Consider the following 10,909-nt stretch of genomic DNA (forward strand, 5'->3'; position numbering starts at 1 on the left):
TGGTTTGTAGTAACACCATATGGTAATAACTACTGTTGCTCATTAGATATTTAGTTCTGAAAGGAACTTGTCACTAAGTAGTTTTAGTTTGATAAGAACAGTCCTGCTTTAACTTCTAAAAGAACTTGTCTTTGGTCTCAACGTTTCGACTAGCCTGCTCTAGTCATTGTCAGGAGACTGTTCTTATCAGAACTAAAACTACTTAGCGAAAGTTGATAATAAGCAGGACAAGTTCTTATCAGAACCAAATATCTACTGAGCGACAGTAGTTACTACCACATGGTGTTACCGCAAACCGAAACGATACCCCACCATGCAAAGCCTCAAATCTTATATCAGTATGTTTAAAACCAGCTAGGGTTTTGGACGTGGATAATGGCCCAAGCCGAAGGCTGGAGTCATCCGTGTCCAGGCCCTGAGCCGGTTTTAAGCTTACTTGTTGAATACCGGTCAAGCACATATTTATTCCCATTCATAAATACCTCTTGGTCAAAACAACTCCAAAATTCATAAATTTGAAAATGATCTTGTTCAACAATTTTGCTTAATGTTTTGCGAAACACCCCTCTGGCCATGTCTATGGTATGGCCATGTCTGTGGTATGGCCATGTCTGTGGTATGGCCATGTCTGTGGTATGGCCATGTCTATGGTATGGCCATGTCTATGGTATGGCCATGTCTATGCGTATCTCTAAATATCTCCTTACATGTAAATTGGTGCCCTCATGGCATGATGTGGCACAGAACGTAGCAGTGTTTTAACGGCAGTTTAAAATCGCCCACGTGATGGGCTCTCAATCAATAGGAATTGGTAAACTCTCAGGTATTTATGAATTTGTGTTAAATACAATGTACTCTGTGGGGGTACTATAGATGATATTATGATTGCAAACCAATATTCATGCTCACTATAGATCCTTTGCATTACGGCCATCTTTGAGGTGTGTGCTTTTGTTCCACAGGGAGATAAATGAGTAGCCTTCAAAGATCATGAATGCAAAATGTCTATCGGTACAAAACTTGACATGACCAACTTTCAACTGAATATAAACAAAAAACGTTGGGTAGGTCGCGTGACATTTTCAAGCTTGAGTATGTTCACACAACAGAAATGGTATTGATGTGTCTACCTGTTGTGGTGATCTATGTTTTGTCATTTTTCCTGAAGGTTATTTATGCACCGAGTCCAAAAGTGAATTTGATGGCAATGAATCCCAGATTTTCAAATAGTCAAGATGGGCTGGTACTTCTGCTGAATACAAGAGTGAAGCAAATTTTAGGTGAACGATGTAACCTTGCAGTGAAACACTTTTGATGTCTTTAAATTTGCTTCACTTTTATATTAGTTTGGCGTTTGAATCGTCCTAATGGTTGTATTTGTTTAATATTCTATGCATACACTGATGTAGGGTCACAATATGAATGGTATTGGATATTTAACCAAAGTGATTAAAGGTTTCATGTTGCTAGTAATTCTTTTGCTTGTTCTTGAGTGTTTATTGTGATAGTGAGCTCCTTCTGGTATCTATCCCCAGTCTTCACTGTTCATTGCCTTCCAGAGACCATTTCCTTTCTGACTTGTAGCTTGGTTCCTATGAACGTATTCCGCTGATTGTCTCTGGTTCGAACATGACCCATGATCCTTGGAGGTCATGTGGCTTTGATCACCTGACTTCCTGCAATCAGAGGCTTGGCCGACACAAGGGTTTTTGTGTGATCTTGGCTCGCCATGTACAACACCTTCAACTTTTTGATTCGGCAGAACATCCGAAAATCCCTTGGAGGCCTTTGTGCTGAGCTTGATCCTCTTCTTTGGGGGTGGTTTTGTGACTCTGACTGGCTCTTGTTTGAGGATCAGTGGTTCCCTGCTCTGCTTTAGATCATTAGAGTCTACGTCAACAAAGCTCCAGTGATCTTGTTTCCTCGTTTGTTTGTTCTTGTTAAATGTGTCTCTCGAACCGATGGCATACTGTTCAATTAATTCCTTGTTGAATGTGGTCTGAGACAAGCTGGCACCCATTTTGGATTGGCAGGCTTCAACTTCTTGTCGGCAAGTGGCTGGATTCTTGAGCTCCTTTGTCAATCTGTCAATTGTCATTTTAACCTTTAACCTTTTGACCTTTTTGTCTGCTGGGTCGCTGGTGGGTTGACCGTGGTTGGTGGTGGCTGCTACCAGTTGAATGACTGGGAAGACGAGAGGTTTGGGTTTTGGCAGGGAACTCCTAGAAACATTCTCAAGCCTCTTACGTGCTCGTCCATCTAAGAAAAGGAAATAAAATGGCAAATACTGTGTACTTTAAAAATCTTTATCAAAAGTATCTTTTTGGTATTATTGGCATTTCCATGTTGCTTCACGAAAAGGTATATTGTGCTATGCTACCTGGTTAAGACATTCCACAATCTTGCTGTCTGAATTCTAATATAATTCCGTAATTTTTACAGTTCAGGAAAGACTTCCAAATGCCAATATCTATATTAACATAAAATAAAACCTCTGCTAATATTTTTTTTGTGATCGAATTATTTAACATCACAGGTTGTCAATGGCTGCTTTGCTTAAATGTGATGGTTTAAAATAAAAGCTTTTCCCTAAAAAAAAGGTTTGATTTGGAGGCAACTCGGCAGAATGTTTATTTTTTCTGAAGGGAAGGAAAATGAAAATCCTAAATCCACTGTACATACAGAAATGAACTGAGTTGGATGGTCCGTGTGCCTGAGCCTTGCTAGCCTTGGACTTTCCTCTCTTCATCAGATCAGTGCTTGATTCTATCCATTGCTCTATCAAAGGCAAGGCCCAGCCGACAGTCTTGACTGGCAGGTGGAATGGAGATGGAGCTGTCGAGTTGTTGGTTTCTAGTCTTAGTTTTGATCTCAAGACGTCCAGGCCAGCAGACTGAAAAATGACAAAAATCAAAGGTGGTGAATAGAAGCTGTGTGGATGGTTTGAGTTTTGGAGAAAGCAAATGAAATGTAAACGACTTGAAACATTTATAACAGTATCCAAGGAAAACTGGATTTTCCCTTCTTTGTACCAAAGGGGAATTGAACAGGGGTGTCAAATTGCAGGTTCTGGAAATTAGTTTCAACACAATCGAGCTATCCAAGCTCATATTTGCATGCAACTATTCAGTTGTCAATAACCATTTCTAATGTTTGTGTATTTGGTCTGTCGAAAGAGAGCTGTCAAATATTGAATGCAGTGCAGCCGGAAATGGTAGCCCCTAGGTAACTTTAAAAAAAAACCAACATTAAAATATTTTTATGAACCTTGGTACGCTTGGCATGTATTTTTGTAAGTTTGAAAGAACCTAGTAAAAACAAACGGACCAAACATTATCAATTTCTATCTCAACCATAACACAGCCTGTGCTGACAATGCATTAATATTCACAGCTCGTTTACACTCAACTTACACTGATATTACAGCCAGACAGATCAATACCTCGGAGGGAAGTGAATACAGTCAGGTATTGCCCAGCAGACTTGTCACTGATTAAATTATTACCTGGACAGGGAGAAAAATATCCGTTATTGCTAGAGGCTGTGGAGATTGACTGCTAAGTGAATTAAAAAGCTGCTTCGGCGATTTTGCAATCTTGGCAAAATATAGTGCAGTGCTGAGCAGTCCCATAAGAAAAAGCACTACAAAGGTGTCGAACAATGACTGAGTGCAAATACTATGTTATCTTGTTGCCTAGGGCACCTCCTATCCATGTTAGTAACCATGGGGGTCCTTAATTTGTTTTTAACAATAACCACGAGTCTTTCACCTGCTAGATCTAAGATGCCTAACTTCCTTGGACCTCTTCTCATCACTCTTAGAGGAGCAGTCAGCCTCTGTATGCCAACATCTGAGAGACTGTTGCTGGCCAAACCTAGTCTGGTCAAACTATGAAGAAAAAAGAATGTGTGATCATCAACTTAAATTTTGATAGCTCAAAATATAGTGAATCTGAAAGATGTTGTGATACTCAGTCAATTTTAAAAACTGTAACTGAATGTTACACACTTAAAAAGTCTGTATACTTATTTCCGGGGGGGGGGGGGGATTTGGTTAAATTAAAGCAAGGTGCTTTACAAAATCGAGAGAGAATTCTTGAAAATGTATGATTATCTCAATGGTTTTAAGTTTGTATGACTGACGAAGCATAACTGGTTTAAAACGATTCCACACTTGACAGACTTTGTTCAAAGGATAAGCAGATTTTTAACCTGTGGCAATTCGCAATGGTTGAGATGATTTCATGGTCGTCTCCTAGGCGACAACCTGTGACCTCCAATTCAGTCAAGTATGGGAAGACAGCTAGACAATTACTGTGCTGGTTGATGGCAAGATGGTGTCCACTCAGATTGATGCTCCGCAGAACTGCATCTCTGTAGGCATCACTGAAAAGTCGCAATGCATTGATGCTGAGGTTACCATGGCGATGAGATGCTTCAAACAGCTGCTGACCTACGACCTCCGGAAACCCCACCAAAGAGTCAACAAGCACAACGTTGGCCGCAACAAAATCTAGCGTCATGTCGAAGAGTTTCCGTGGGGTGTTTTCTGAATGGTCGGTAGAATTGGCCGGTGTCGCGGCTGGATTGGTTTCTTGGCTGAACTCTAGGAGAGACCGGCTGTGAGGGCCCATGCCAGGTGGGGAGCGAAGCTTGCCATTCTCACGGATGAAGTATGGCCCAGGGTCATTGAACTGTTGAACAGCCTCGGAGGGAAATGGTTCGAAGGCCATGATAGCAACTATCACGAGGGTGGATTATGGAATATCAGCCGGTCCAGTGGATATCTGGTAGATGTATGTGTTCCGCACTTCTACTATGGGATCATAAGTAACAAGCATCAATGTGAATGGAACCTCAGGACTGTTGAAAAACAAAAGATAAAAAGTTGAATGTGCAAACTGTAATTTATGTACACACACTCTAATTTTGAACTTGCCTATTTTGAACTTTGTTAGGAAAGTCTTTTTTTGTACCTGAACCGTTGCATCATTTTCATTTATAGCCATTAAATTATTAAGTTTTAATTATAATACATGTAGTCAGTTTACAAAAAAAAGGTTTATTAGTTTTGATCCTATCAAAGTAAATGACATATTGACAATACCTCCATGGGCAATGTAACAATAAAAATGCACAAAAAGGACACTCTTTGTCATGATTGTGACAAAGTCTAAATTTCCTTAACAACTTTACATTATCGATACAAACAATACTACTACTTAGGCAATGTTTAACTTTTGTGCCATATAAATGTATGCCATTAGTTGTTATCACTACAGAAGAATAAAGACATTACATCCGAAATTCCCGCCAGATAGATGACCTCGATATTTAGAAGGTTCACATTTGTGACGTCCACGTAAAGTAATGTTTTTGTTTATGTATGGTCTAAATATAGCCGGTACCTGGTGCCTTACAGCATTGATACGCAAATACCGTTAACCGCATATAGGGTACCGTGCTGACTGATAAGTGCCGATTGACAGGTAAAAAAAAAAGTAGTGATTGTTTGCAGTGGGACGGTGCAAAAAAGTGGTAATTTCAGCTATATTTCGACCAGCTTGAATCAGCAGCGATGGGGATTACGAAAGAGGAAGAAGATAACGTCCTTCCTGAACAATCTGAGTAAGAAGTCTTGAATGTAATGTTCTGTTTTTTATCCGATGAAAAATGGAAAATCTTGACAGATTGACGACGGACGTTTGCCGGATGTCCTGCGCAGAGGGCGCGCTTTTATTGCATAAGGGATGGGCAATTTTTTTCCACAGTTGTTTACATTTTGACTTCCAGAAATCGGCATTTTTTTTTTCTATGTAGATTACCAAAACTAATCATGATTCGGCCCTTTTAATGGAAACGAATAATAGTGTTTCCCTCAAAGTATATTTTATTAGCTTAATTTTTTATTTTTTAGCATTTTTTTTACTGAGAATGAGAAGATGTTCGAATAAAAATTATTCAAGCTGAATGAAACTGTATAGGCCTACATGTTGATATGTTTCCAACCTCCATGTTTACTTTTATGTGGATGATTTGCATATGTCCTACCCTAATATACTTTTGTACAGCAAACATTTTTTTCCCCATTTTTAGTAGGGGCCTAGAAATTTTGCACATTTGCCCTTCTTAAACAAACTTTAATTTAGGAGTAAACTCTGGCCTTTTTATGTAGGGGCCTACTTGAAAATGGAAAAGGGAATAAGGCCTAAGTATTAAAATAAATAATGTTTTTAATTTTGTGCTAATTTTTCAACATAGTCATGATAATTGACAGCTTGATATGGTCACATTGATAGCAATTGTTTGAGTTTTTTTTTGGGGGGGGGGCAAATTTAAAGATGGCATTGTTTGCTTCACCTTTGTTCTTTCTGATAACCCATCAAAATATTAAGTGAAATAAAATCAAAATATAATAAACATCAAAATATTACATTAATTGTCATTATGCTTCTTATTCTCGTTAGGTTGATTGTGCCAGAATCTGTTGAAACTAAACCACCTGTGTCGCCACGGAGACAAAGGCAGAGGCGTAGTCGTCACTGCTGTCCGACTGTCTCGCCCAAATCAGCTGGCCATAAGACAGGGGGTCACAAACGCACCCGGCGATATGAAAACAGTAAGTACATGTCTTGCGATATGTGGTAAAACTTGATCTTTAATACCACGTATGGTACCTTCCTAATCTTTTACCTCACAATAAAACTTGTCTAGATTCAAATATTGCATTATTGTAATCCTTTATTGGATTTTTGTTTTAACACAGAAAAATTGCTTCCCCCAGGAAGTGCATATTTCTGCATGGCATTGTCTTTACAGGTCCCTTCCGGCTTGCAATTTTGAGGGGTCTCTGGCTTTGTTACCCCCCAACTGTGACAGTGGTCCCAATTATGGTTGGGAAATTTCTATCTATAGTTGGGATAATCCTAACTGTAGTTCGGATCGTCCCAAGTATAGTTGAGATGACGTCAAAGTTAGGGCATTACAGCTTCATTGCCAGAATAATGCATTGATAGTATAATGTAAAATCAGTGTGGATCAAAGATATCACCAATAGGCCTATGGCATATAAAGCTCCCGCAAGGAGGATAGGTTTTGTTATTTAAATCCAGTAACAGTGAAAGGAACAATGACCTGTCCTCATTGAGGGGCCAGTACTGATACATACTGTTGTCTTGCTCTTTCCTGTCATAATACACATTCATTTATAGCATATCTGTATGTTTCCTGTTTCAGCCTGTTTCCTGCTGAGTCTTGTGGATGAAGCTGACTTTGGGGAGGTCTCCATCAGTGATTTTGTGGAGTCTAGCCAGTCAGTCTTTGAGCAGCTGCTGTCTGACCGAGACAGTCTGGAGGTAAATAGAACATGAGGGGAATAGTAGTCAGGAGGGAAATATAACATGGTCCAATGAGGGGTATATTAGTCAGAAGGGAAATATAACCTAGTGTCATGAGTAATATAGTAGTCAGAATATTACATGGGCCTGTGTGGTATATTGCTGGTGTTTAGTCAGCCAGTTTTAAAGCAGCTGCTGTGATGACCGGGACAGTCTGGAGGTAAATACAACGTTGTCCAGTGAGGGGTACAGTTTTCAGGAAGGGAATTTAACGTAGCAGACGCAGCCCTATACCCATGTACAGGCACAGATCAGTGACTTTAGCTACTTTACATTTCTTCCCCCTGAATAGACAGGTGCCCTTTGACCTTTAACCTCTGGATTAAACCAATCAGATATGGAACGACTTCATGAATCGTCCTGAGGATGAGCAGGAGATCTTCCTGCAGCAGGTGGCAACCAAGGAGGTGCCCAAGAAGGAGACTGGGAAGCAGGAGAAGGAGGCAGGGACCGCGGTGGATAAGAAAGATAATAAGGATGATGATAAACGCACAGGTAAAAGACTAATACAGTGAACAAATTGAATTGTCTTAAACCCTCAACGTTAGTGTGGCATTTGTCCACGCACGGTTCTAGGACTGTACTGCAATTTGCAGAACATGTTATAGTAGGGGTCCAAATTCAATCAGCTATTTGCTGTCTATCAAATTAGAATTTAATGTGGTAAAACAGCCATTACTACAAACAGCCATTACTTGAGCTTGCTGACGAGACAGGACGATTGATTATCCATGCCCTGCGGTGAGGCTGGCTAGACTCACTATATAAGGATTTTATTACACCAACGTGGTTCTTATGAGAGGGGCTTGGGTTTGGCTAGGATTTTCAGAGTCAGTATAGTTCAACTCTTGTTACAAGGGCTCTCACTACTTTTTTTGGCTATGTTTGAATGAGGAACGTGTGAAATATGAATTTTTGACCAAACTTTTAGTTCGTCATTGATTTTAATTCATTTTGCCTCTGAAGAAGAACTTATTGAGTTTCCAACGTCAGGCCGCATTAATTTTTTTTAAAATTTCAAGCAAAAAGGACTGTACTTAGAAGTATATTACCTGCACTTGTTCTTAATGTGGAGGCCTGACCACAGCACAGTAACGTTTTTTGTTTATGTGCGATTCCACACAAGTGCATTCAGCAGCCCTTTAATAAATATGGACTGTGAATTTTGCAACAAGTTTGAAGTTTGCCATTTTTTTCACTGTGAACGTTTCACAGTATCATCTTCAGTTTACATTCTTGAATTGTTCTTTTGTGGATCACACCCACTGTAATTTATAAACTATAGTTATTTATATAACATCTTGTTTGTCATATAATGTTTAGTGCACCCAGCACACACTCCAGAGGAGAGTTTCCAGAGGATCAATAGCCGTCTACGTACCATGCTGCGCAGGAAACACCTGCCTAAGGTCAGTTGATTGGACTCCACAGGTGGCCCTTATGTTCTGATTAATGTTTAAAAAAAATAAAATATTTGAAATTAAATTGTATTTTAAAAAGAGTACTTTCTCCTCGTTTTCAAATGTTAATCAAGATGTCAATTTGGATGCAAAAAAAAGGAGTGTGCAAAAAAAATAGGGTGCAAAAAAAAAATAAAACAAAATGTACACTTGAAAAACGACTTCAAGTTTTTACTGGAATAGAAATCAAGGTTTTTTGTTTTTTTTAAAGTTGGCCATTGCATGACTCGAAAGCATCTATAAAGATTTGTACACATTTTAGGCCTCTCGGGATGGCACCATTGTGACTTCAGCTTGAGATCTGAAGCACTATATAGTCGGTATATGTAGAACAGTGATCTAGATATATTTAGTAAGTTATTTATACAGATGTTGCCACCCTTTCTCGTCCCTTCAGGGTATGTTGCAGAATCACGAGGATGACCTGGTACCCTGGTTCACTGATGACCCAGGAGCAGTCTTCATATCGCACATTAACTGCAGCTTTGATCGACTTCTCATGCATGCTGTGTGCCAGTACTTGGACTTACAGTCCATTAGTAAGTCAAGTTTGTGATAAGTATTGGGTTGACTGTGACCTCTGTTCTTGGTGCTTTACGAACTGAGCGGCCAATGGTATTGTCTACAGTTTGAAAAATAGGGGTGGGGACACTAGTCAGAAGCCATCAACCTGTTGCCTTGCCGCTAGGAATCACATCCAAAGTTATAATGCCACTTCGGACCTGGGAAATGTCACTTGGAGATTTCTCATTACACATATGGATTTATTTTGCAGTTACAATCATGGTTTCTTTATTGATGAACAAACACCCCCTTTAAAGGCACATAGGATCATTTGCATTTGTCCCCTTGTGAAATTATTCCATCTGGCTTGCTGTCATTTAAAAGAAATAAACAAAATGTAGGTGATTTCCAATGATCAGTCAATTGACTGATTTTTGGAAATAAAGAGTTCTATATAGATGAAATTGTGTTTCGTGTTCTCAAAAAAATAGTAATATCCTATGAGCTAAAAATTCAACAGGTTATGTTTTGAACATTTTTCTTTTCATTTTGAGAGGTGGTACTATTGGAAACAAATGCATTGAACCTATATGCCTTTTATTATGAAATGATCTGTCAAAGATGACTTATTGTAATTTACTGATGTGTTTTCGCCCTCGTTTTAACCAAAAATTCCAGGTTACGATTGTGATGGTCGTCGGCAGACCAAAGTTGAGAATGGTCAGGATTACTTCAGTCCACCCAAGTTACTTCTCTCCCAGTATCTGGACAGTCTGCACAGCTAGCAGGACATAAAGGAAACCAATATCCGGATCTTTTAAAATCTTAGGAGTCATGTAGAAAAACAAATCCTAGAAAATTGTGGAGAAATTGCCCCACTGGGAAGATTGTAGCTCGGTCATCGATATTAGAGACCTTTTTTTGGATAGACATGTTCAGCTGGGTCAAGTAGTGTTATCATAAACTTTGCCTTGCTCGATTATGCAGAGTAAAGCAGAGGTTCTTTTAGATATAAACCCCTTCGGGAAAGATTTTCTCTGCAACTTTTTCTGGGATTGTCATCGAGGTAATTCCTTAATGTTAGTCGGTAGTCTATCTGTTACACGTTCAATACTAGCGTTTTTGCTTGGGCTTTGTTTTGCTAAAGTGTGAACTAAAAACTGCTTGAATATTATCGCATCAGTGCAACAAGGTCTTAACTCGATCCTGCAACAAATTCCTACACTCAACCCAAAAAGAAAGTCCCCCCTGAATACTTTTGTGTCTAACTCAAAAACTACTGGGCACATCTTGCTCAAATTACGACTGATCAGTACAGAAATTCCTTAGGAATCCAGCCATACTCTTTGTTTGGCCCAAAACCATGATGATGTTGTACAAAATTATGCAGTCTATGACGAATGGTACCAAAAAAATAGTTGCACTTTTGTATACGTGTAAGGTGAGTGTGAACCACAACTTGCACGTATACAAAAGTGCAACTGTTTTCGGTATCGTTGGTCATTAATTACATAAATTTGTACACATTATCACTGTTTTGGGCCAAAT

The 10,909-nt window shown here is 39.2% G+C and overlaps 2 protein-coding genes across 4 annotated transcripts; one reads left to right on the plus strand and one right to left on the minus strand.

Moving 5' to 3' along the window:
- Nucleotides 1–325: 325 nt before the first annotated feature.
- On the minus strand, nucleotides 326–5,496 carry LOC119737721 (leucine-rich repeat-containing protein 42-like). 3 transcript variants are annotated; one of them, XM_038212275.1, is made up of 6 exons: nucleotides 5,409–5,496; nucleotides 4,213–4,863; nucleotides 3,771–3,889; nucleotides 3,414–3,505; nucleotides 2,683–2,893; nucleotides 326–2,259 (listed from the first exon to the last, which is right to left on the minus strand). In XM_038212275.1, exons 2-6 carry the CDS (start codon nucleotides 4,731–4,733, stop codon nucleotides 1,526–1,528), a joined length of 1,677 nt encoding a protein of 558 aa, XP_038068203.1. In that variant the 5' UTR covers nucleotides 4,734–4,863; nucleotides 5,409–5,496; the 3' UTR covers nucleotides 326–1,525. The 3 variants fall into 3 exon arrangements, with proteins under 3 accessions (XP_038068203.1, XP_038068201.1, XP_038068202.1); XM_038212273.1 differs by lacking the exon at nucleotides 5,409–5,496 and adding an exon at nucleotides 5,300–5,402; XM_038212274.1 differs by lacking the exon at nucleotides 5,409–5,496 and adding an exon at nucleotides 5,223–5,289.
- LOC119737723 (R3H domain-containing protein 4-like) lies at nucleotides 5,492–10,151 on the plus strand. Its single transcript, XM_038212276.1, has 7 exons — nucleotides 5,492–5,628; nucleotides 6,468–6,619; nucleotides 7,237–7,355; nucleotides 7,733–7,892; nucleotides 8,721–8,806; nucleotides 9,255–9,396; nucleotides 10,040–10,151. The coding sequence occupies exons 1-7, from the start codon at nucleotides 5,579–5,581 to the stop codon at nucleotides 10,144–10,146; spliced, it is 816 nt and encodes a 271-aa protein (XP_038068204.1). The 5' UTR covers nucleotides 5,492–5,578; the 3' UTR covers nucleotides 10,147–10,151.
- Nucleotides 10,152–10,909: the final 758 nt, after the last annotated feature.

The sequence above is a fragment of the Patiria miniata genome, unplaced genomic scaffold (assembly GCF_015706575.1).
Source record: "Patiria miniata isolate m_02_andy unplaced genomic scaffold, ASM1570657v1 HiC_scaffold_3, whole genome shotgun sequence".
NCBI lineage: Eukaryota > Metazoa > Echinodermata > Asteroidea > Valvatida > Asterinidae > Patiria > Patiria miniata.

What these genes read in the sequence shown, in the direction of transcription:
- LOC119737721 (XM_038212275.1), bottom strand. Translation starts at nt 4,733, where the DNA reads ATGGCCTTCGAACCATTTCCCTCCGAGGCTGTTCAACAGTTCAATGAC. An exon ending in ACCATTGCGAATTGCCACAG is followed by an intron (nt 3,890 to 4,212) that starts GTTAAAAATCTG and finishes TTTTCTTCATAG; the next exon opens with TTTGACCAGACTAGGTTTGG. An exon ending in AGGCATCTTAGATCTAGCAG is followed by an intron (nt 3,506 to 3,770) that starts GTGAAAGACTCG and finishes CTCCCTGTCCAG; the next exon opens with GTAATAATTTAATCAGTGAC.
- LOC119737723 (XM_038212276.1), top strand. Translation starts at nt 5,579, where the DNA reads ATGGGGATTACGAAAGAGGAAGAAGATAACGTCCTTCCTGAACAATCT. An exon ending in GTCCTTCCTGAACAATCTGA is followed by an intron (nt 5,629 to 6,467) that starts GTAAGAAGTCTT and finishes TATTCTCGTTAG; the next exon opens with GTTGATTGTGCCAGAATCTG. An exon ending in CACCCGGCGATATGAAAACA is followed by an intron (nt 6,620 to 7,236) that starts GTAAGTACATGT and finishes TTCCTGTTTCAG; the next exon opens with CCTGTTTCCTGCTGAGTCTT.